Source organism: Melospiza georgiana, chromosome 17 (genome assembly GCF_028018845.1).
Source record: "Melospiza georgiana isolate bMelGeo1 chromosome 17, bMelGeo1.pri, whole genome shotgun sequence".
Taxonomy (NCBI): domain Eukaryota; kingdom Metazoa; phylum Chordata; class Aves; order Passeriformes; family Passerellidae; genus Melospiza; species Melospiza georgiana.
The window spans coordinates 10,641,633-10,667,315 of NC_080446.1; the positions used below are offsets into that span (position 1 = coordinate 10,641,633).

General features: G+C 49.8%; 1 protein-coding gene across 1 annotated transcript in view; it reads right to left on the reverse strand.

Annotated features, from left to right (window-relative positions):
* The window catches only part of PPP1R16B (protein phosphatase 1 regulatory subunit 16B), a 64,631-nt gene extending 42,626 nt beyond the window's left edge, over window positions 1-22,005 (reverse strand). The window contains exons 1-2 of the mRNA XM_058036396.1: window positions 21,928-22,005; window positions 2,891-3,293 (exon numbers count right to left, since the gene is read on the reverse strand). Of these exons, the coding sequence (XP_057892379.1) occupies window positions 2,891-3,137 (247 nt within the window). The 5' untranslated portion in view covers window positions 3,138-3,293; window positions 21,928-22,005. The remainder of the gene's footprint in view (window positions 1-2,890; window positions 3,294-21,927) is intronic.
* Window positions 22,006-25,683: the final 3,678 nt, after the last annotated feature.

Consider the following 25,683-nt stretch of genomic DNA (forward strand, 5'->3'; position numbering starts at 1 on the left):
GCAGGGCTGGGTTCTGCACCCACCAGCTCCATCCTGCAGCACTCAGCTGCCACCCCAGGAGGTGTCATACACACCACAGCCTCAGACACCATGTGGACAAAGAGCCAACCCAGCACCCAACTCCACTTTCTGCTCCCTGATTCCATCGCACAGCACCCCCCACCATCCCCTCTCCCACTTTGGGGGTGAGAATGACAAAAATGAGCAGAGAAGTCACAAGGGATGGGAATGGCACAGCAATCCAGAGGTGCCACGTGCCAGCTGCGCCCCCAGCTCCAACCCTCCTCACTCTGACTGATCAACTCCCTCATCATTTACATTTCACCTCCCCCTCCACATCCCACATGGAAACAAAAGATGATTCATATATCAAAATAATCACCTGGGACCTCCAAAAGCCCACGAGTTTCCACACTTTCTTGACAAAGAATTTTGCCAGTTTGGCACCTGGGTTTGACTCTGTCCCCTCCTCCCTTTATACTGGTCCCACACCACAGAGGGGGCACAGAACCTGCCCACACACTACCTTTAGGATATAAATTAATTGAGAACAAAACTAATTCACTGTAAAAACTTGAGGCATCTGAAAAATGCAGCTACTTGGGAAGCACCTGTGCCCTGGCAATACTGTCCCTTGTCCTCTCATAGGGTGAGGAAATTGATTTTCTGTCAGAGGGAAGTGGCTGTGTAACATTTGGGTTTTATCACCAGCATCACCTTGGAAAGAGCAGCTGCTGGTTCAAGCCCACAACCTGGGCTTGCCCACAGGAAGAGGTGCACAGGAGGATTATGGTGCCAAAAGAGACCTGCAGTGATGGATTTTCCCTCACAGGAGGAAAAGAGTAAAGCTGGGAGCTGAAAGATCAACTCTGCAGCTTCGGCAGTGAAGGATCCATGTCCACGTGTGGTGTAAGAGCACTTCCATGGGGCCCTGCCAGCAGAACACTGGTGTTACAGCCTGGACACAGGCCAGCACTGCCTGCTCGTGACCCTCAGAGAGCAAATCCATCCTTCCCCAGGCCCTGACCACAAACACCTCCACCATTCCTGTCTCCCTCACAAACTGACAAAGCATCAGACAGCGAGGAGCTTTCCTCCTTCCAAACAGCCCAGATCCAAAACCAGGGACAGTGAAAGCAAAACTGCAGGGCTGGGCCTCTTGCAGAGCCATCACACCCCCAGCCATAGTGCTGAGCAGAGGCACAGCACCAAAAGGAATAAAATGAAACTCTCATCATCTGTCCCAGTACTGTGACCTGTCACTGGCAGCTGAACAGCTGGGTATGAAACCCAAACTACAGCCTGCCAGCACAGGCAGAGGTGATGCAAGACCCAGACCTGTCCCTCAGGCAAGGCCAGCTGGCTTCACTGCTGGAGCCCTCCTAGAAAACCACAGCAGCTCAGAGCGAGGAACATTGTTGTCACCATATTGCAAAGCTTCCATACCTTCTCAGTGATGTCTCATGGGCAGCTCCTCACAGCACTGACTCCTTCTTCACAGCACAGCCAACAAACTCCATCTCTCTTCTCAGCCAAAAACTCCAGCTCTCTCCTGACCCAGCTAACCCACTCTTTTGTAGCACTTGTCTTCTTACTGGACACAGCTGTGGCCTGTTCCTAATCTTTGGGGATCAGTACAGCTGCAGCTCCTCAGGTGTGAGACTACCTTTTGCACTATCTTTATTTTCTTACATTCTATCCCTCCACAAAACATAACATGGGGCCACTGAGGCAGAGAGCTGGAGAGAGCTATGAAACCTCTACAGCAAGGAAAGAACAAATAAAAGCCAGCATTTCCAGGGCATTATCACAGGTGTGCTGTCCCAGGGAGGTCACAAAGGCACAAAGAACCAAAGCCACAGCAGGGCTGGGCAAATGCAGTGACAATGCCCAGGCAGGGCCACCACTGTCCATGCTCTGTTTGCAAACAGGAGCAAAACACCCACACAAGGACAGAAAGGGCTTGCTCAGAAACAGGGACGTGACTTTGGGGAGATTCTCCACCAGACAAGACGAAGTCCTTGCCTTCCACCCACAAACCAGGCAAGGATTCATTGTCTCTTGTAGAGGGTGCTGGAAACCGGAGCAGCATTCTGTGGCAGAGATGCTCAGCTGGCCAGGATTCCTAAACACCCTCCTCTGCCACACCAAGGGATCAGGGAGATCACACCAGTTGTGCAACTCGCAAAGCACCAACCCCAGAGGCAGCTCCAGCTCTCCTGCAAGAGATATTTTCACTCCTCTGCAGAGAAGCACTCTCTGGCTCCCCAGAGCTCACAGGTTCTCGCCCATGCTGTGCTGAGGCTAATGGTTATTGACTTTTAGACATATTTTTTCCTCCTCCCTTCAGATTTTGTAGCAGCAGCACTTTCATCCACTTGGAAATGGTGCAATTAAACCAATTTGGGAACGATTTGCAGGTCTGTTCTGCAGGAAGCACTAAGCAAAGCTGTGCTTCCCAGCATTTTGGGAAAAGATTCATACACTCCTGTAGCTCTGAATGCATGCCCTCAAGCAGGGAAAGTGAAGAGATTCACACGGACATGAAAATCCCTGTGACAGACTCCTCTAAATCCACCACACCCAGAAGGCAAGGAAGTGTTTCACACCTCCTGCAAGTAGGAAGTGTGAGAAGGAAAGAGAGGAAAACTGCCTTCCTTCACCCAAACCTCAGGCACAACTTCTATCCTGGCACCTACACACCCACTCCTGATGCCATCCAAGGTAACACTGGTGTCACACAGGGCTTTGGGCACCTCAGAGCTGTGTCGGGGATGGCAATGCTTTAGAGCCCAACACCACAGCAAGGGCAGACCATGGATGACAGCACAGATGCCTTCACACCACCTGGAGCTCACGGGCAGCCAGACAGAACCCACCAGTGCCATACCTTCCTCCACGTCATTCCTCAGGGAAGCCTCCAGCAGAGCAACGCTGGCCTCAAAAGACACTTTCTTTCTGTTCACAGCATTTCTCTTCTTCTCGTGCTTCCTCTTCTTGTGCTGCATCTCCTTCTCGTACTGGGCCCATTTTTTCAGCTGCTGGGCCCTGCGTTTCTGGGCTGCCCTCAGCCTCTCCAGCGTGGGCACCTTGTCCAGCAGCTGCAGCTCGGTCAGCAGGTCCACGTGGGCATCCATGGCTCCTGCCCAGGCAGGGGACGGGGAGGATGGCCCAGCGGGAAGGGATGTCCCAGCACAGCTCCTCTGGATGGCAGCCTCCTGCTGCTATGCCAGCATGCTGAGGCTGAGATGGGGAGGGCCCATGGCAGGGTCCGGTGGGAAGGTGGTGGGAACCTGAAATGAATGAGGAGAAAAGCAGAGAGATCAGGTGTCAGCAAGCACACTGCTGGAAAACACAACAGGCAAAACACCTACCACCTCAAAATGCAGCTAATTGGGCTTTAATTGCTCTAATTGCCTTAATTGTTCTTACCAGCATTGGTGATTTCCCTCTTCCCTCACTCCAAACATCCCAGCAAAACCCTCTTGATTAAGCAGAGGTTCCACTGTGCAGGTCGGTCATGTCTATTGCTCACATTAACCCTCTCCTATGACCAGAATAAAGTCTTAATGAGCAAAGACCTTCCACATGTTGGATACCATTTGTCAGAGACTTGGGAGCAGTTTGAGCACGGAGACTCCCATCCTTCCCTGGGCTGGTCCTCTGTCATGGACATATTTTATGGAAAATCCTTTCCTTAGGATTTTTCCTCCTGAGAAGCTGAGAGGCCTCAGAAACGAAATGTAAACAATGATTGTCTGCTGCTGTGGAATGCAACAGGTGCATCTGGGATTGGTCTCATGCAGTTGCTTTTAATTAATGGCCAATCACAGCCCAGCTGTCTTGGACTCTCTGGTCAGTCACAAGATTTTATTATCATTCCTTCTTTTTCCTTGCTAACCTTCTGATGAAATCCTTTCTTCTATTATTTTAGTATAGTTTTAATATATAATTTTCTTTTACTATAATATATATCATAAAATAATAAATCAGCCTTCTGAAACATGGAGTCAAGATTCTCATCTCTTCCCTCATCCTGGGACCCCTGTGAACACCTCCACAGTTGGTGAGCCCCCAGAGGAACACGACAGATGCCATGAGGCCAGACAGGTTTGCCCAGAGGAACTCTCCCCACCAGGAGCATCATCTGTGCTGCTCTGCCTCATCCACCCAGCCCCAGCTGAGGACAGATGGACAGACCTGGCTCTCAGGTGTTACTAACACTTAAACCACACCTCAGATCTTAAAAACATGGGGATGGTGTTCATTTCTCTCTTCCCTCAGGTTTTCTCCTCACCACACACTAAATCACTCTGGTTTTGCTGTTCAGGGTCCACAAGCAATGAGAGCAGACAAGTTCACAGCTCCTGACCCTCAGTGTGACCACAACAGAAACCTCTGAGCAGGGCCACCCGCAGTGACCAAGCAGCCACCTGCTGCACAGGAGGAGGAAACACAGCCCTCATTTCAGGAGATGTGCATTTGAAATAAAGCTGAAATCACAAGCAAATTGAATTTATCCTTTCCAATCAGACCTGTGCAAAGCCCATTGAATGGCTCATGCAAAATCCAGATAAGCAGCAAATAACCAGGTATGAGATGAGAGCTTGTGTGGTTCAACCAGCTTGGAGAGGACAAAGAAAAAAGAAATATAAAGTGTTGATGGGAAAGAGTGACTGAAGGACTGAAGTACTGACAAGCACCTGAGAAAGCCTCAATAAGACAGCTGAAGCTCAAAAGAGGAAGCAACAGCTTTGTAAGCACTCGATGCAGAGATTCTGTGGGAAAAGGAGCAGAGGAGAGGCAGCTGAGAGCCACGGTGAGGACACCAAACCTCACCCAGCTGAGAGCCACAGTGAGGACACCAAACCTCACCCATCCAGGTGAGGCCACCAAACCTCACCCAGCTGCCATGGTGAGGCCACCAAACCTCACCCAGCTGCCATGGTGAGGACACCAAACCTCACCCAGCTGAGAGCCACGGTGAGGACACCAAACCTCACCCAGCTGCCATGGTGAGGACACCAAACCTTACCCAAAAGCCATGGTGAGGACACCAAACCTCACCCATGCAGGCGAGGCAGGAAAAGCCCCAGCTCATCCCTGCCAGAGGGTGAAGCAGCCCATCAAGCAGACTCAGGGGCTGCAGGGCAGTGTCCCCAGCACACAGCACACCCACCACATCCCAGGGAAGCCTGGCTGAGGCATCCACACCTACTAAACACTGCTCCAGACCTTCCACAGGGCTTTGACCTTCCCTATAAATATCTGGGCAGACTGAGAGCGAGACAGGCCGTTTCCTCCGACAGATAATTGGTTTGGGAACTGAAAACAAACAAACTCAGCCAGAGCACACAGGCGGGTCCAGGCAGCTGCTTTACCCAGCAAAACGGTCAAGGACAGCTTCAGCAGCACCTGCAAACCTTATTCTGAAAACTTCAGGATAGACTTGAACAGAAAAAAAAAAAAAACAACACTGCTTAATCCCACAAGAATTTAAGAATGCAAAAAAAAAATGCTTTAGTTCCACACAGGAACAAACACAAATCTTTGCAAAGTGTTTCATAAGGGAGCTACTAACTCAAAATTCAAATTCAATTCACTTGTTTGAGACGTAAAATACCAACTTGTGGCTTTAGCATGGCACTGGAAAGCAAGGGAGGGGTGCCACGGAGCCATGGGAAAAGCACTCACAGCTCTCCCTGACCCCTGCCCACAGCCCCCACGGGCTGGGACTCACCACAGCCCCCAAAAACCCCGCAGAAAATGCATGACTGCACTTGCCAAGCAGCTTTTCCTTTGGGACAGACATTTCCCCACGCAGGCACTCAGCTGGAAAGCTCTTCAGCACCTCTGGTGAACTCAGCTGCTGCCCCTGGCAAGCATTCCGGGGCAGTATCTCTGCTGGCAATCTCAGCCTCTGCCGCAGCAGCAGCACAGCCTGCAGATCTGAAGGCCCAGCCACAATACCTCGAAGGAGGGGAGATAAGGGCAGGAAATGCCTCTCAGGATACTGCACAGGCACTCCCACCTCGCGCCTTTTCCAGGCCACTTCTGCCATTGTTTGCTCAGAGATGAACAAATATTTTCCAAAACATACCTGGAGTAGAAATGGGGACCTCGTGCTGCAGGATTGCTAAAGCAGGAAACTTTATTTCAGCGTTTCACAAGAGAGGCTAGAAGTCTTCCTGTGGGTTTAGGACTGCACCTTGGAAAGCGCAATTTATAAGTAAAGGACAAGTGTGCCATGCTTCAGCTTTCCTGCATGCAGCATCCTCCAGCAGCTCTCACAACAGCAGAAATGGGAGATTCAGGGGGTCTGCAAAGGGGAGTGGAATGGAGAGGAGAGATCCATGGACAGCAAGACATGTCTAGAATCCCAGCATGTCCTCAATGCAACCAGAAAATGAACCTCTAAAGGAGCTAAAAGGTCACCCTGAGAGCTCTTCCTGAAGTGGACACAGCTCAATTTCTCCCAGACATAATTCCCTATCACTCTCACAGACCCCAGAGCCCCAAAAAAAAGACTCTGTCCCCATATCTGCCTGTTTTCCAGTGCCCTGGTTCCTTCCCTGCTCCTAAAGAAATGGCACATTGGCTTGTGGCACAAACAGGTCAGGCTAACTATAGCTCAGGTTGAGGCCCCAGCACTTGTTTACCTGCAAAGTGACACAGAAGTGGCTGTGTGGGTGTCTGTGGCTTGCAAGGCATCACACTTTGGGCTCCGTTTTATTTAAAGAAGCAGAGGGGGCAGGAAGAAAAGCACTTTCCTCGTGTGGGACCGAGCTGAGCAGTTTCCATGAGCTCAGCACAAGTGGTGCCACCACTGTGAGCACATCCTGCCCCACACACACACACACACAGAGCCCCTGGCCCTGTGGGACAATGGGGCTATGGCAGGGGCCCAAAGGAAGGCAAGGCACTGCTGCCATCCCCCTCCTGCCAGCACTGCACCAGGGAAAGGCTCCTCTGACCAAAGCTTGGCTCCAAAACAAGTGTTGGCCAACACCACCGTGGGGGTTTTTTGGTAAATTTGCATTTCCTGTGCTCTTTGTATCACCTGACTCAGCCCAAAAGGATTCTCAAGGCAAGGTTACTCACCGCCAGTGCAGGAAGAGACAGCAGTTCTGTGAAGTGGGGGTTCACTGAGTCAGGGCTGCAGACTGTGCCACCAACACACAAACTCCTTCCCATTTCACTCTTTGAGGCTGGAACCTGCCTCCCTCAAAGGTCAGAACCAAAGGTACTCATTTTCTTCACCAGCACACACTCAGAGCTGCCCCCTGACCTTCCCATTAAGCATTCAATTTGCAAGACAGTTTGCCCCAACACTGCTGAGGCTGGAGCTGGGTCTGGTAAAGCAGCCACGAGGCTGGAGAGGCTCCTCAACTCCCCATCTGCTGATGGAGCTGGAGCTGAGACCTGCAAATGCTCTGTCACATCTTCCCAAGGCAGCACTTAGAGCACAGCATGACACTGATGCAGAACACAAACACTCACAGAAGCCCTTCACTTAAGTGTCATCAACTGATTTCAGTTTTATTCCACTTTAAAAACACAAAAAACACCCACAAACCATGGAAGAGCAACCTTTGAATGGTACACTTTGAAGTGAAAGACTGCAGATTTTTTAAAGTTTTCAAAGAAAGGGAGAGCAGAAAACTTCAGAAGTGGCTGCTCTGGGCCTAAGGAGATTGTTTCCAGCCACTGGATTGCTCGTGGTAAGGCACCTGCAGGACTGGGCTGGACGATCAGGTGAGGTGTCTGCAGCACAAAGTCCAGCCAGGGGCATGAGCAGACAGAAATAGCCCTCTCCTCCCCACACCAGGCTAATCTCTCCTCTGGAACTGGAAACCCAGCACCAAAGCCTCCAGCAGGGATCTGAGCGCATGAGCAGCCAGCAGAGGAGGTGGTGCCTGATTTATTTATTTCATTGACATCAATTCCTGCACCATGGAAGGTGAGCAGCTGCCAAACTCACCTTTTCTGCTCCCTGTGAGGACCAAGGCCAATCTGTGTGTTCAAAATGCAAGGTGTCCAGCCCACTGCAGCCCATCCTCTGGAGCAGGCACCAATGAAGAATTCACAGGATTTTCCTGTGGCACTGTCCCTGCTGAGGGACACAGGCCAGCCAGAGATGTGTGTTCTGCATGGGTGCAGAACTGCTGGCCAGCATCTCCCCCGGTCTGGAGGAAGCAGCAGAGCAGCTCTTCACCCCTTGGTCCCCAATGAGGCACAAGAAAGAGCCAAACAGAGCCAGCCAGAAAGGCACAGAGAGGATGAGGAGACAGCCCAAGGGTGATGGGAGCAGGAGCCCTGTGCTGGACAGGAGCTCTTGGGGTCTGGGTGGTTTATTTGTTTAATTCAGAGAGAGAGCATCAAATCAAGGGGGTCCTTCATGCTTAGACCACCACAGCCTAAAACTGTTTTTGTGGGGTTTTTTTATAAAACTGCCTCTGTCACTTCCTGCCTTTTGGGAAAACATTTCATTAGAGCACCATCAATAAGGACACTGTCCTGAACCCCACCTGGCACAGCCTCACATATCCACAAATGGGGACTTGGCCACTGGGTTTTCACACAGACACACAGAGGAGTGACACCAACAGCGACCACATGGCAAACTGGGAAGGGTTTCAAATCACAAGAGCAATTCCTCCACAGCATCACAGCCCCAAACCACTCATTTTCACCTGCAATGCCACAGGACACAGCCCCATTTCCTACAGAGCCATGTTTCCAGCCTCCTGAAGCCTAAATGTTTATTTCTCGAGTACCACCCTGCCAGGAAGGTTGCACCATCCCCCTTGTCTGGGTCTCTGTGCATGGAGTGTGACACAGACGGGCACTGACACCCTCTCCTCTGACCATCAGGGCTGTGGCAAGGCAGAAACCTGCCCACAGCCCATGGGCACATCAAACCACAGCTGGACACACGCCTCAGCCAGCACCTCACAGTCACCTGCACCAAACCCTTCTGCAGAGCATCCACAGGGGAGCAGATGAACACAGATCAAAGCCACTGCAAGAGCCACATCACCACCTCAGGACTGTCATTTCTAGTCCATCACCACCTCAGGACTGTCATTTCTAGTCCATCACCACCTCAGGATTGTTATTTCCAGTCCTGAGCTCCTGCCACAAGGTGCTGGTGGAACCTACAAGCCCCTCAATGCCACTCTGAGAGCTCTGCCTGTTGCTTCTGGTGGCAAATTCTTCTCGCACACCGTGTGATTCTCTGTGAGCCCCACAGCAGCCACAGGTTAACCACATGGAGGAGTGAAAACGATGAAAATTGTTGCTGCCTGATTTAATTTCACTGGTGTCCTAGAAGTAAACAGCTCCTTTCCTCACTCAGGGCTTCAGCTGCACTTTAAGCAGCAGATGCTCAGCACTACCAGAAGAATGGTTCCTCCTGAGGGAATGACAGGCAAAGTGACAGGAAACATAATTTAAAATATATATATAAATATACACATATAAATAATTATATATTCATATAAATAAATAAAATATGTAAATATATAAATATATAACCATACATAAATAGATATTTATATATTTTACATATAAATATATATTAAAATATATAGAGAGATATATAAAAATACATATATATATATATATATATATAAATATATATGAATTTCAGCCAGGACCCCTTAGGGAACACAACTCCTACATCTGCCCTGGAGTGTTGGTGGGGAAGAGCAGGTACAGAAATATTCTGGGTGAGAGATCTCAGATCTCATCAGAAATTGGGAGAGATTCTTGGCTTTCCCACAGGTTTCTTGTATGCAAATAAGTAACTTAATCTGTGCCCCAATTACCTCCTTAAAGGGAAGATACTGTTTTACCATCTGCAGCAAAGGAACTTTCATTGCTGCCTGCTGCACGGGTGCATCATTGTAAAATATTTTTCTAGCTTCATGGAAAGCTCGAAATTTCAAGCTAAATTCTGCTCCAGAGAATTAAAAAGATTTTGGTTTGGCTGCTTTATTTCTAATTCCAGATAATCTCTCTGTCTTCAATGAGCTCCTTCCCAGCAGAGGGAATAAAATACAAGCACGAAGAAAAAAAGTGGAGAAGAAAGTCAAAAATATCTCTTTGGAGCCAACACTGGTAATACAAAATTTTAAGTGCCTCTTTCTCTTCTCCTCCCATCTGTTCCACTCCTAACAATACTGGCAGTTGTTTGAGGAAAGCCCCTCAGTATTTTCACTATATATTTCCTGTAAACACCCAACACAGCACAATATACATTCTTTTTCCTATCAATACGTCAACGCGCGCTTCCTTAAAGAAATTTTAAAAATTTAAAAACCTCTTCTGTGCCAGGTAGTCCTGCCCCAGACCAGTGTGCAGTGAGGAGTGACCCAAACCTGGTGGTGGTGCCCAGACACAGAGGGGATGGAGGAGAAGAATTCCATCTGGGGGCTCAGCAGGCACAGCAGGGCAGGCTCTGAGCACAGCTCTCACCCAGGATTTAGGAGCACACCAGAGCATTAAAGCTAAACCAGCTCAGATCTCACTTCCCTCCACGTGGCTCCTGTGCAGAGCAGCCCAGCACAAGGCAGCAGCACCTGGAGGTGTTTAAAAAACCTTCCTATAAAAGCTCTGCAGAGCAAATGCACCTTTCTGTTCCTGCTCCAACACAGCCCTTCAGAGCTGCCACCTGTGACAGATGAGCAATGGCCGACTCTCACAATTAAAGGGCAAATATTATATGCTATATATAATATATTATATATAATATAATATAATATAATATATATCATATATCATATTATATATCATATATTATATATTATATGTTTTAATATATATAATATAAATATTTTTTAATATGTTAAAGGAAGTTTTATAGATTTATATTTATGTTTCACCCTCCCTTGCATTGTTATCAGGGCTGGCCTGGGACATTTGGGAGGGTTGGATCATTATTATGGCAACACTTGACCTCCAATCAAGGTGTAGGAGATGTCCACCACTGGACAGTCAAGAAGGAGTTGATGGGCAGAACTTTGGGAGGGACTAAAGGGTTAAAAGGTGGAACATCATCCTTGGCTCCCAGCGCTGTAATATTTCCTCTGCTCAGTTTTCTGTTGTATTTTTGATAAGGTTTTAATACATTCTAAATTTTTTTGAAAGCGAGTGCCATCTCTCACACACCTTTCTACATTAAGCTGCCCTTGCCTGGAGATATTTTCAAATCTAGAAGTTCCATGTGGTTTTCCCACTCACTAATAGTTGGGGGTTCTTCTCCCCTCTCTATTTTTATTCCCTATCATCTTCCTTACCAGCCAAGCTCCACTCTCACTGGCTCTTCCTCCACATCCATGGGCAGAATGGGTTTTTCCAGCCCCACTGAGGTCTAGCTCTACTCCAGGCACTGGGAGCAACTTGAAGGATGCTCTGGAGCTGTAAGAACTGCTCAGCCCCCTTGTACTCCCCAAGGGGGACACCTTGGGCTCCCCTCTGCTCTCAGGTCTATCAGTGGATCAGTAAAAACAGACACCCTGGGCTCTTGGCCATGAAATTCCACAAGGAGAAGGCAGGGGGGCATTTCTGCCAGCTTGAACTTGAAAATCTTAACAGAGATTTCGAGTTGAGTTAAAAATCAGAAAGTTCAGGGCTCAATTTCTAACTACAGCAGAACAACAATTCACCAGTCCAGTTCTTTGCTTCTGCCATTTCTGGGATCACCAGCACAAGGGCTCTGCCGCCACAGGCCAAGAAGGACCAAGGAAAACCTTGGAAAACCTCAGCCACTGATGAGACCGATATTCAGCCATTCTTCTCTGCTGTCCCAATGTGCAAACAAGGCACTCCCCTTTCAGCCAGTGCACAGAGAAACCCCACTCAGCAGCACTCACTAATTGTCCTGATTGCTTTTCTCCCTGAGCTGGGTCTCAGCACATGGAACCAGAGCAGAGCTCTCCCCTCTGACCGTGCCCCAGACAGCTCCAGGGAAGAAGATGCTTGAAGACAAGGAAATTTTATTCCTCCAAGAATCCAGCACACACCACTCCCCTCTCCCCTTTGCTCCCCTCTGCTAACAAAATTTATCTGCAGCATCAGAGGAGCAGCAGGATCCCTGCCCTCAGGCAAAGAGAAGAGGATCAGAATGGGATTTCTGTGCAAACACGAAGAGAATCCCAACTTCCCTCGCACGAGAGCAGCCCCATCCTCTGAGCCAGGCAGTTAAATATTGAAGGAAAGGCATGCAGCAGCTCCAATTATGTGGAACAAAAATTAATTGAGGGCATAAGTCTCCGATTGGGCTCTCAATTTATTTTTTTTCCACAGCACATTATATGGGAGTGGGGATTGCAGTGCAGACACCTGCAGGGAAAGCAGCCCGACCCCATCTGTGACAGTGATATTACCTCTTTTTATTTGTTTTTCTGGTTAGAGCTTCCATTTTTTATCAACCCTGCCACAGACAGATGTGTGGAGGCTTCCAAAACTGCATCCCTCTTCCTGACATTTTCAGCTACACATTGAGAGATCTGTAATTTGCAAAACAACAATTTTCCCTCAAAACAGGCTTGAAAATAAGACATAGGGAAAATTAAAAAAAAAAAAAAAAAAAAAAAAAAAAGCAAGCTCCGAGCTAATTTCCAACAGAATCTCAAAAACACCACTGGAAAAGCCCACACCCTTCCCTCAAGATATAAATTACAACCCTATTCACACCCTCACCCCACTCTTTTTAACAGAAATCCTTCCATTGTTTAAAGCCATTTACACATATTTTGGCCCACGGAATAAAAAAAATAATCCTAGGAACAGCCCTATTGTGGCACAGCAACAAGCTAGATAAGTGCCTGGATTTTCCATTTGCAGCTCCTGGGCACCTCAGGCCGTGCCAGGGGGATGTGCCAGCAGCAGGGAGGGCTCCTGCAGGGTCCCAGCTGTGCACAGGGATGTGCCTTTCCCTGGGAATTCCCACTGCAGACATCCCCCGTGCAGATGTGCAGCCCCAGGGCTGGGCCTGCTTACAGAGAGTTACCATCCAGCAGGACTGCATTCCACAATTTTTATTGATTTTTGGGGGGTTTTGCCACCAGAAGAAAGCCCTGCCTTGCTGGTCCCTTTCCAAGGAAAGGTGAGATTCTGTCACCTTTATAGCACCACGGTGACAAAGCCGGTGATCGGCAGAATTTAAAAGCATTTGCTACACACCTGACAGCGGGAATATTGATTTTGTGGGAGATTTATGGGAGGATTCTCTTCCCAACCATCTGATCCATCCATTTTAACCAGCGGTTGCATTTAATTACCACTAACAAAATGCACTCAACCCTAAAGCTTATGGGCATTATTGACATTATAACAATTCCAATAATCCTCAAAAGGCCTGAACAAAATAAGATACAAAGACACCCTGTGACCCATCCTGCATCCATCAGGGAGCCTGTACAGCTGCTCAGGATGGTGTTATCCTCCTGCCTCCGCTGAGCAGGGACAGCAGGGTGTCCACAGGAGAGTAAAGAGGTGAGACTGTGGGCAAAATTAATTATCCATGTGACAGCGTGGGATGCTTTGTTCCAGACAGCTCAAACATCTGGATTTGCTGTCTAGGGTTTAGCCCTTATACCTTGGTGAACTCCACGGTGACTTATTGACCAAAGCCACGCATGGTTCACCAAATAATTCATCCTCCAGTTCATCCCGATTCTGCAGGTCAAGTTTGGCCCCCAGCATGCAAGAAGGGGACCTAAGGCTGCTGATCCAACACTTACAGACCCCCCTGCAGCACCCTACAGCTGCTACAGGGTACCAGGGCCAGCCCACTCACAGCAGCGCCCACCACCAGCACCAGCACAACCCAGGATGCTTTCCCTGGGAGCCTGCAGGAATATTACAAGGGCATCTTCTAGAAAGTGGAAGCACAATACTTGAAGAGGACAAAGGCTCCTTAAGATGCAGATGAGCAGAAAGCTGCACGGGAAAGCAGCACCGCCTCTCCGGAGGAACTCGCCTTATCTCACATGCGAGCCAGGAGATGGAAACGAATGTTTAGCTAGCAGAATGCTAACAAAACCTTAGCACGGCTCTCTGCGGCGCCAACATCGCCAGTTTCACTCTGAAATCAGACTCTGGGAGCAGCTTGCCACTGCCTTGCTTGAGAGGCAGATTTTCTGTTGCTGAAGAACCTTTATTTTTATCAACCCGCGCGTCACCATACGTGCCCTACTTTCTGTGCTTTCTGCATCTCCTCTTGGCCACAGTCAGGGTGGTTGTTGGCTTGACTCGCTGCTCTGACAATACAATTGCTCTGACATCTAGCTTAATCAAATATTTACCACTTACTCGTTTGAAAATAGGATTTCTGATACTTTAGATTAACTTGACTTGCGAGCATGGAACCAGAATTACTGGTACAGCAATTCACCAGTCCAGTCCTCACTTTGCTTCTGCCATTTCTGAGATTACCAGCACAAGGACTCCGCTGCCACAGGCCAAGGAGGACCAAGGGAAACCTCGGAAAACCTTTGAGAACCTCAGCCATTGATGAGCCCAACATTCAGCCATTCTCTGCTGTCCCAATGTTCAAACAGTCAGAGCTGCCCAGGAGAGACTCTTCCCAAAGATACCAAGATTTAAGGGCCTCAGCTGGGAAGAATGGCTGCTCTTAGGTGTGGTGGTGTTCACAGGGGTCCCGGGAAGAGTGAAGAGACGAGGATCTGACTCCATGTTTCAGAAGGCTTGATTTATTATTTTATTATATGTATTATATCAAAACCATACTAAAAGAATAGAAGAAAGGATTTCATCAAGAAGGCTTGCAAGGAAAGAAAAAGAATGCAATGATAACAAAAGCTTGAGACTCTCAGAGAGTCCAAGACACCTGACTGTGATTGGTCATTAATTAGAAAGAACCCCATGAGACCAATCACAGATGCCCCTGTTGCATTCCACAGCAGCAGATAATCAATGTTTACATTTTGTTCCTGAGGCCTCTCAGCTTCTTGGGAGAAAAAATCCTAAGGAAAGGATTTTTCATAAAAGGCGGCTGTGACACTTAGGGAAGACTTTCTGCAGGGCTTTCTGGTCAGAGGTGCCAACCCTGCCATTCAGCAGGTACCTGACTTGAATGTTTGTTCTGAGAAGAAATGTTCTTTGGACGGCAGAAAAACCAGTGCAGGAGTCAAATTCAGGTAAGAGGGGCACCTTAAAGCCTGAAATCTGACCTGCTCCAGCAGATGGTGGGGATGACCCTTCTGCATCCCACTGACAGCACTGCTCATCTCCACTGCTTTGGGGGCAGCAAAACCCACCCTGTACAAAACCCACTTAACTTCACATGGCAGATGAACTCTTGCTCGAGACCTCACTAGTAAAAAGCCAAGTCCCTAAATCTCAGCTTAGCCCCACCAAGGAGAGAAAAGGAAGGTGTTACTGGACGCCTCACAGCCAGCACAGGGTTCTCCTCCTGCCTTCCTTCACCTTTCCCCTTGGAGTATCTGACCTTTGAGTTGCTGTGCCAGTTACCAAGCAGAATCTGTGCCCATGAAATGCTGCCAAACTCCAACATCACCACATGGAGCACCTCAGAGCAAGGTCTGACACTTGGGATTTTCCCTTATGGATCATTAAGGATGCCATATCATCATATGGAGCAGCTGGGATAAAATTAAGGCAACCGGTCCACATGAATGAAGCTGTGCATCCCCATCCTTCCCTCCTGAGCTGTCCCCTCTTCCAGAAATACCCAACCTGCAACTCCTGCCCCTCCCAGCTCAAGGGCAGAGCAGCAAGACATGGCAGACCCTCACACCTACAAAGCAGGACAAGAGCAAACTCCCAAGGAAGATCTCTTGGCAGCTCGGGGTGAGAGAAAAGGAGGGGGGAGTTGCTGCCAGCTTGTTTGTGTGCACTTAGGGTGGCATTCCCAACCCTGTAATTGTTGCATAATGAATTTAGCAATGGAGTTCAAGAGCAATGAATCATTCAGGCCAAGAAAGCATGAGTCAGCTCCCCAAGAATCAGGAGATGTTAAAATTACATACATTTAACTTGAGCTTGACAAATCCAGAGGAGCACTGTCCCAGCAGTACAACTCAAACCATCACGCCAACATCCTCACTGCTCCTCCTGATGGATACCAGACCACAGCAGCACCAGAGCAAAGCCTTTGGCCACTGCAAATAATTGACACCTGCCACCCCTGGCCAGCCCAAATTATCAGCCCCAGCTCTGAAAACCCACCTGATGCTGCCTCTCAGCTGCTGCTCACACTGACTCGCTGAGAAAGGTGGCGAGCCTGAGAAAAGCTCTTTGCACAATCCTGAGCACTCAGGATGCTCATTTCACTGAGTGTCACCTGCTCAGGAGCTGGATGGGGACGGGGAGGACAGCAGAGGTGGCTGTGGGAGCTGCAGTCAGGGTGCTGGAGCAAAGCACAGAGCTGGGGTGGGAAAGGAGCACAGATCTCTGTCAGGGATTGAGAATGAAACAGGGCAGATTCATGACAGAGAAGGATGCTTGAATTAAGGAGTGTGTGTGGATGCAGAGAAGAATTCAGGAAAAAGAAGGTGTTTTCCTGGCTCTGGTAGGGATCCTGCTTAAGCCATGCCCTGTATTTTGCATTTACAGGGCCTGCAAAGATGGAAGGAAAGTTATCTTGAAGTGAGATAGGGCGCGAATTCAAAGCAGAACAACTATTCTGGGTTAACTCCCCAGGTGGCTTCTTATTCTAGAGTGGCAGTACCTTTTTCTAGTTTAACTCACTGTAAAAATAGATTAGGCCAATGGTTCTCATGTGCAAGGCCATGGTAGCTGGCCTGCTGCTTTTAGAGCATCCTTAATTGGAGCCTGGCTATGGGGACACGGGGGCTCTGGGTGCAGGTGTGGCACTCTCAATTTGGGAACATCACATTCACTCAAACCAGGAGAAAAACAACCACCTGCAGGAGTGTCTGCACAGCCACAGGGCTGTCCCTCAGCAGGTGCACAGGACACACAAGGCAGTTATCATTGCATTCTTTTCCTTTCCTTGCTAGCCTTCTGATGAAATCCTTTCTTCTATTCTTTTAGTATAGTTTTAATATAATATTTATCATAAAGTAATAAATCAGCCTTCTGAAACGTGGAGTCAGATCCTCGTCTCTTCCCTCATCCTGGGACCCCTGTGAACACCACCACACCTTCCTGCAGTGCTCTCTGCCCACCATAACCAAACAGCACCACAGCAGACCCACACCTGCCCTTTATAGCACCCCAAGGCCTCCTGGTAATGCCATTTTCGTTTGAGGTTCCTTTGAATTCACCATTTATCAAGCTTCCATTTAGCCCCGTTAATCACAGCCTATCAAGCTCTTTCAAATGCAAACATGGAAATGTACCCAGCAACTGCACTTCTCCCGTTTATCCTTCTCCTGCTGGAATTATGGAGGGCTACAAAGCAGGAATGCCAACCCACCTGTCTCATGCTTTTCAACCACTTCCCATGGGATGAAATCAGCTGACTATTCTGGAAAAAAAACAGACTGATCTCTTTCCCTGCCAGCTAGCAACATTCAAGGAGAGCAAACAATGTGTTGTGCAGGAGAAAGAGCATCCCTGTGAAAGTCAAGGGGAGAGGCAGACGGGCGGCTCCAGCAGCTCAGCACCTGCAGCAGCACATGGATGCTGTCTCTGGGAGCAGGGACAGCCAAGCCACCTTTGTCACAGGCTGTGCATTTATTTCCTAGCTGGGCCTCTAGAGCCAGGGATCTCACAGCTCACTTAATCCCCGTCAAACGATACACCATTTTTATTTTTTTTTTTGCTTTGTTTGGGTATTAAGGCTTAGCCTTCCTCAAGCTATTCATTCCTTTTCCTCAGTGCCTACGTGGCTGTTAACCCCAATGCTGACATGCTTCTGAGAGCTGCCAGGAACAGCTCTGCCAGGAGGAGCCACATCACCCTGCAGGTGTCGTTTGTCCCAGACAGCAGCACGGAGTCCTGACTCAGTCCCGTCAGAGCCCCACTGACAAACCCTTGCCCACTGCTGTGAGACCCACGGTGCTGCATTCATTCCTCTCCCCTCCCCAAGTCTGACAGCTTTGCTGCTGCTCTTAGCTCGAGCCAAGCCCAGCACACTGTCCTGATTTCATCCCTGGGAGCCATCCTGATTTCAGGGGTGAGGTGCAGGCGATTCCCACCCACCATCAGCTGCCCCTAGTGCTGCTGCTGTGGCCAAGCACCCCATGCTCTATTCTGAGCCTGCAGCTGAGCAGGACCTGACCTAGGAGTGGGCTTTAATCAGAGCTGGACCCAGCTTGCTGCTGGTACCACCCTGCACCTCCACCCAGCCAGCAAAGCACCTGGGCTCCACCGTCCTTTCAGGAGCAGCACCTGCAGAGAAATCCTTTAAAAATATAAATCTTTTGATATATAAAGAAAAAACATGCTGGATGGTAAAAAGTGGCAGTTCAAAACTGTGCAAGCCCTAAACAAGGCTCTGGCAAGCAGCAGAGCTGGTGAGGGGCAGTGGAGGGGAATGTGCAGGGGAGCGCTCGGGAAGGAGACAAGGAGAGACAAGCAGATTAATAGAAGACGACAGATTTCTAGTAAGATTGTGATAAGCCTCTTGAAACTTCCCTAAAGGATGAGCTAGCTGGCAAGCCCATCCTCGGAGGTGGTGTAAGTCGACTAACAGCCCTGCAAAAGCCACCAGCTGACCCCTTTCACACATCCCTGCTCGCTCCTGCAGCTGCTTAAGCACAGAAAGCTGAGCAGGCCACACCTGGATGTTCTACCCTGGCACCCACCTGCAGTTCCTTGCAGAGAAGCCACTGGCCCTGAACTGCTCAGAACAAGCAGCGAGGTCGGGCTGACCGCAGCACGGCACAGCTCACTGCCCTGCTCTGCTGGCACCCAGCACATTTCACTGCCCACAAGGGGTTAACCCCAACCCCTGTCCCCAGTGTAGGGCCAGGAAGCTGCCAGGGATCTCTGGCAAGTGGCACACGGCTCCTGGAAAGGGCTTTGCCAAAGCAGGGATGGGAATGACAAGGTGATGAGCAGGACCCCTGCGTTATGCTTTGCTTTCCTTCCTAAATTCAGCTCTGCTGGGATCCCCCCAGAGCCAAGACCTCCAAAAACACTACACCCCAGTGAACAGGTTTAACCTCTGAGGAGGAAGAGGAGAGGGCAACCACAGGCGAAGGTAAGCTTGAAGAGCTAAGATTTTTACCCTTCAAAGGACAATACCTTCCAAACCTGCTGGAGGTGCAGTGGACACCACACCCAGGTATGGCCAAAAGAAGGAGCTCACTCTGTCCCCTTGCCAGTGCCACAACAAAACCCTGTCACTGCCTGAAACTGGAGCTCTCACCTGGAGCATCCTCCTCAGGATAATGAACAGCAGCAGCCAGTTTATTTGGTATCAGGCAAGTTTTTCTTCTTAGGCCAATTAGCTGCTGATATAATTTGCCCACCGAGGTCACTGAATCATCATTTAGCAGTTTCAAAAGAGGTGAGATGAACTGCAGGCCAATTTCCCCCCTCCAGCTCAATGAGTGATTCAAAATGCAGTTAATGATAGTGGCTCATAAGTATCTGGCAGAGGATTTGAGAGAGCAATTTATTGCCCAAAAAGAGCTTGATCTCTTTCAGCCAAAGCAGCTCAGCTGGTGAAGATGTAGGATGTGATTTTGTAGGATGTGATTTTGCCACCTTGCTTGACGTTTGTTAAATACTCAAGAGCTGCTAAACTGAAGTCAGACACAAAAAGAAAAAGGAGAAGAAGACCCAAAATCAGGGTAAGGAAGATCACAGTTAAAACCCACTTTGTCACCAGCAGGCAAGAGACCTTTTAAAGGATGGGGAAAAGAACCAAGTAATAACCAACAAGACTTTCAGCACAAATCCTGCATTTTTGTGAGTTTATATAAGATAAAAATGAGACACCCCCTCATCCACAAAAGCTTCATTATTTGTCAACCTCAGGCTTCGTAACCAGTAAACACTGGTTGATGTTTTTCTTCTTGCTGGATGAAATGTGCCTAGAGGCAACAGGCATTTTATAAATTATTAAACCAAGTGAAAATAGGGTTCCAACAAAGTGACTGCAGAAGCACTGAGGAGTTGGTACAATTGGTACCAGAACACTTACACAGAGTCATTTTTCCTGCAACAACTGACTCAACAACAAGACATTGTTAGAAATGCACATCCTGGACACGTGGTCTTGATGGCAAAAAGAAGATGTGATATCTCAGCATTTCATCACATCCATCACACATATCTGGAGTTCAACACTTTAAACCTTATTTTTCTTATTAAATAGTCACTTATGTTTTTCAGTCAGAGGAAAAATTAGCTATTTTTTTTTAATTCCAGCCTCATGAGAGATCTCAGGACATAAAGCAAAACCCATGAAAATACTGTAACAAGAGTATTATAATATCATCCACAGTTTTTATCCAACCCATAGCATTGAGAAGGAAAGGAAGGAAAAAACATGAATGAAAAAAGTATTCGCTATCAGGGTTTAATAAATTACATCTCTCACAACAAACACAACCCACCTCCAGACTAAGTTCTGTTCCAGCCAGAAAAAACCCTTCTGCTTTCTGCCATAGCAGCACTTGGCGCTTCCATCTGTGAAAAACCACTTAGCAGTAATGGCAGGGCTCAGGACAGCAGGTCAGGGGAGGCTGGGTCAAGGTGACAGCGAGGGCAGCCCGGGCAGCCGCTGCTCCCGAGCTTCCCCGAGGGTTTGCTAGGGAACAGGAGGGCTCAGAGACGGGTTTGGGGTTTTGGGGGTTTTTTTTCCAGGTTTGTGAACCCGGTCCTTTCTCTGACAATTTGTGAAAAGCCACTTTTCCAGCTATTACCCTACTGCAGCTTGAAGCATCTTCCTCCTCCTCCCCGAGCGCTTTTCACCGTGCAGAACAGATCTTTTCACAATAAGCAAATAGAGATAAACCAGAATTTGGCGGCTTGTCAGTCCACCAAAAGCATCTCTGCCAGCAGTGCCACCTCAGGCCCTGGAGCTGGAGAAGGGGCTGAAGTTCAGACTGAAGTTCCCCGGGTCTGCCAGAGCCTGAAGGAGACTGTCCCCAAAAGCCCTTCACCCCACCTGAAATTAGCACTTGCAACGCCAATTTCAGCAATTCCGGTCGCTTGTATTTACACTACCTCGAGTCCGTTTCTTCCACACCCCTTTCGTGCCAGGAGGGCTCGGAATTCCACACGCAGCGAGCAAAACCCACCCACGAACAGCCCAGAACATCCCCAGCGAGCCGCGCTGCAAACACCGCTACAACCCGAAACACAGAGCTGCGCGGAGAGAGCGGGGGGAAGGAACATCCTCATCATCCGTGTGCCAGGGCAGGGGCCGGGCTGAGCCGTGCCGGGCTGAGCCGGGCCGGGATGAGCCGGGCCGGGATGAGCCGGGCCGGGATGAGCCGGGCCGGGATGAGCCGGGCCGGGATGAGCCGGGCCGGGATGAGCCGGGCCGGGATGAGCCGAGTCAGGGTGAGCCGGGCCGGGATGAGCCGGGCCGGGATGAGCCGGGCCGGGATGAGCCGTGCCGGGCTGAGCCGTGCCAGGCTGAGCCGTGCCGGGCTGAGCCGTGCCGGGCTGAGCCGTGCCGGGATGAGCCCAGCCGGGGTGAGCCCAGCCGGGGTGAGCCGTGCCGGGCAGGACTGAGCCGTGCCGGGCAGGACTGAGCCGTGCCGGGGTGAGCCGAGCCGGGCAGGACTGAGCCGTGCCGGGCTGAGCCGTGCTGGGGTAAGCCCAGCTGGGATGAGCCGTGCCGGGCTGAGCCGTGCCCGGCTGAGCCCGCTCCGGGCTGGAGTTCCCCAAACTCCGCCGTGCCTGCAGCAGGGACCGCGCCCGCCCGTGCTCGCAGCACCCCCGCAGCATCCCCGGCCGGAGCGAACCGAGCCAGCCCCGCTCCCCGCCCGGCCCCGGCCCCGCACTCACCGCGGAGCTGCGCGCAGCCAGCCCGGCCCCGCAGCGCGGAGGGGAGCGCAGGGAGGCAGCGGCGCCGCGCAGAGCCGCTCCCCGCCCGCCTCCGGCCCCGGTTGCGGCCGCAGCTCCGCCCCGAGGAGGGGCCGGGGCCGGAGGCGGGCGGGGAGCGGCGCCCGCCCCGCAGGTGGAGGCGCGGAGCATCCCCGGGGATGCTGCGGGAGCGGCTGCTGCGGGCTCCGGGCGCACGGGGAAAGGCCGCGTGGGGCGGCTTCTGTCGCCGGGAGGGGTAATGATGATAGATAAATAAATATATTTTTTAAAAAACCTCTTTGAATTTCGTTGGAAGGTCGCGCCCCTGCCTGCCTGCCCTCCAGCTGCATATGGATAAGGTTTACCCTGACTTTTGGCTTAGCACAAGGATGCTGCTGCCCCCACTGAGGCTGGAAAATGTATATGTGGTTTAGAAACTGTTTTGCCACGGTTTTTGGCATTAATATCTGAGCCTGGCAGCAGGTTCATATTTGCTGGGATATGTTCCTATATGATGGGGTCACAGAGAATTTTTTAGGAGGAACAACCTCCCCCCAATGCAGGGTAACATTGCTTTAAACAGAGTGACTGATACCAAAATCAAAGGCTGTTCCTGAAGTGTGCCTTATGCCAATTTTATAGGCAGATAAGAGCCATTGCCAGGAGTCAAACCAGTCACTGGAGCTGGGAGAGAAGCCAAGAAGCCTCCTGGGGCAGGGAGTGGCACTGGGGAGCCCACACTCACCCACTGGGAGCAGAGCAGATTCCTCATGCTGCTGTCAGATATTGTGTCTGGGACCAGTTGCGTTTTCCAGGGTGAAGTGGGTTTCAGAAGGTTTGGAGGATTACTCACCATGGACTCCATTTCTCCTTGGGAAAGAGTCTCCTCCCAGGATGAGCAGATCCTTGGGGAGCAGCTCTGACACTGAGCTGTGGGGTTTCACTGAAACCCTACTAGCCCAAGAGAGGCCTTTAGGTTCGAAATGTGAGTCACTCCCTGAAACAGGACTAGGTGTAGGTAAGTGGTCACGGGTAACAAACCTGAATCTTTGCAATAGTACAGGAGTGTGAGACACCACATGGTGAAGGTCTGGCTAAGGTGGGAGCTTTTTCTGACATGAGATTGAGAGCTCTGTCCAGAATTCACTTATTACTACTGCAGCATGGCAGAACCCCAGTTTAGGAGTCAGCAAGCGACCCACAGAGACATGGCTTAACTGCAAAACTTGTCTTATTGCTGCCTCTGTGTGTGCAAAAATCCAAAAACAAAGGTGATGAGAAGAAAGTGCATCTGTGTTCCCCTCCTCTCTGTATCCACAGAGCTATAGGTGCAGGATGGATGGAATGGGAAGAGCTTTGGCCACGTTAGAGGTTAATTACAGACTTAGCTCAGCAGCCAGGACCTTGGCAGCCCTGGGCTGCGCAGGGTGGAGGCGGCTCTCCAAAGCTGAGCCTGGCAGCAGGAGCCTTAGCCCAGGGCGCTGGAGAGCTCAGCAACTTTGCATCAGCCTCTGAAGTCCATAATTCAGTTGTCTGTTTATTGAAATTGTGTTGTAAGCACAGCTGCTTTCTGAGGCACGTATGGAAATGAAGGGGGAGTCTCATAAACGCCCTGGCCCTGCGCCAGACCGGTGAGTCAGCGCAGAGAGCTGAAACGCAGCTTAACAGCTACAAGATTAAAAAACCCCTAAAATATCCTCAAAATTGCTCTCACATCCCCCACCCCCCCCCCCCTTTCTGTTCAAATTTGGGTATCAGCGTTGTTATTGGGAGGATAAGGACAGCTACAGCCTCAGCAGGATCTTGCAGTGCCCAGGGCCTGGGATGGGAGAAGGTGGAGACCTTCAGGGCAGAGGGAGGGCTGATCTCATCTGAGAGCCTGCAGGCATCTGCATCATCCTCATTCCTTCTGGCAAATCAAAGCCTTTGCTTCAGTTGCCAATGCAAAGATTTGGAGCTAGAAGAGAAATACAATGTTTGTTTACTAATATAGTCAAAATTCATGGCATTAAGTTTTCTTTTTTTTTTTTTCCAGTACAAATAAAATTTTGCAGAGACCTAAGTTAAGAAAAAAAAAGACATTTCAAAGGTGAACTTGCACAAAAAGCACCACTAAAGCAACCAGCAATTTCAAAGACTCAGTTCCTAGTTTCCTCATGCAGCATTCAATCCAATTTCACAGGTAGCTTTGGTCGCTCAAACTCCTTTCTTCAGGGAGCTCCCTATTTGCTGGAAAGATTTCACCCAGGCCTAAGAAGGGGATTTTTCTCTTGTGCTTTCATAGCTCATAAGTTGCTCAGTGGCCAGAGGAGCCTCCTGGATTAAACAAGCAGGTGGAAAGCTGCAGAGGCTGAAGGACACTGAGCAGTCCCAGTGCCTTGGATGCGCAGAAGGAGCTGCCAGGGGCTGTGCTGGGAGTTTAAAGTGAAGAAATGAGGTGACAGCAGAACTGCAGGCATGCAGGACACGTGTGGCTGTGCTCTCTGCTCCAGCATGCAGGGCTGCTGTCAGCCTGTCAAACACACAGCTGGGCACAGCTGGGCTGCAGCCCCACACAGGGCTCAGGGTGCTGCTGTGTTTTCCTTTCTCCTCCTCAACTTGTGCTCCCAATCTCTGCAGTTTTTGTGCCCTGGCAAAGTTCTCCTTTCGTGGTCTTTCAAGGTCTCCTGGTGTGTTTGTTTGACTCCAGCTCAGAGCTGCTGTCAGATGGAGAGCGAGCAGCCCGTGTCCTCACTTAAACCTGCTGTGAAGAGGCTCTGCAGAGCAGAGGAACGTGTCCTCTCCCTGCCTGCTCATCCAAACACCCCTGGGAATGCCCATGGGCACCCTGGCAGCACCCTGAGGGCTGGGGAGGAGGAACAAGGCGTGAGACAACAAATGAAGGCAGAAGTTGGCCACGGCTGCTCCGAGCACTGGGGCTCACCCAGGGCAGGAGGTGAAGCCAAGGGAGGCACAGAAAGCACTGGGAGGGTGCTGGGAATAAAGGTGGGTAAAACAGGGATGGGGAAACAAAAGGAAATGGGCAAACTTGCAGATGAGGGCAGGTTTTGAGCACAGAGAGTGGGAGGAAATCAGTGGTGCAGCACAAGGGGAACTGCGGGGTGGTGGGAGGGGAGGAGCGATCCAGCTGTGGGGTGTGGGTTCTCCAGGAGGCAACAGCAAGAAAAGGAAATGATGTTCAGGCCAGACTGTTGCCAGTGGTGAAAAAATATAATAAGGAAAGATTCATGAGTAAGAACACTGAAATTGATTATTCTCTGTTAAACAAACAAACAAACAATGAATTCAAGGGCCTGAAAAGTGCTGATGTCATGGGAAATCTCTCAAATGTCTCACACGTGGAATAAAAACCAGAGTCTGGCTTAAAAAGGGAAATTAGATGAAGGAAATCAGTAAGAGAAGAGAGGACACAGGAGGGCACCAAGGGGAAGGTGAAAGTAGCAGCAGAATTGAGGGACTAAAAGAGACAGAGGGGTAGATCTGGGATATTCACGCTGATTTCAGTAGAAGGTCAGGAGAGGATATAAGAGATTAGCTGAGAATAAACCAGGATGCAAAACCAAGGTGCATTCAACTGGTACAGCTGAATTAAAAAGTGCTGCAGCAAGAAAAGTCAAAGGTAACTGATATTTCATGCTCCAGCTTCAGATTAGTAAAAAACATTGCAAAGGTTGGTGGGAGGGGCTGTGACCTTGGGGACATCACCTGCACCAGGAAAGTCCACACCGGCACCAGGAA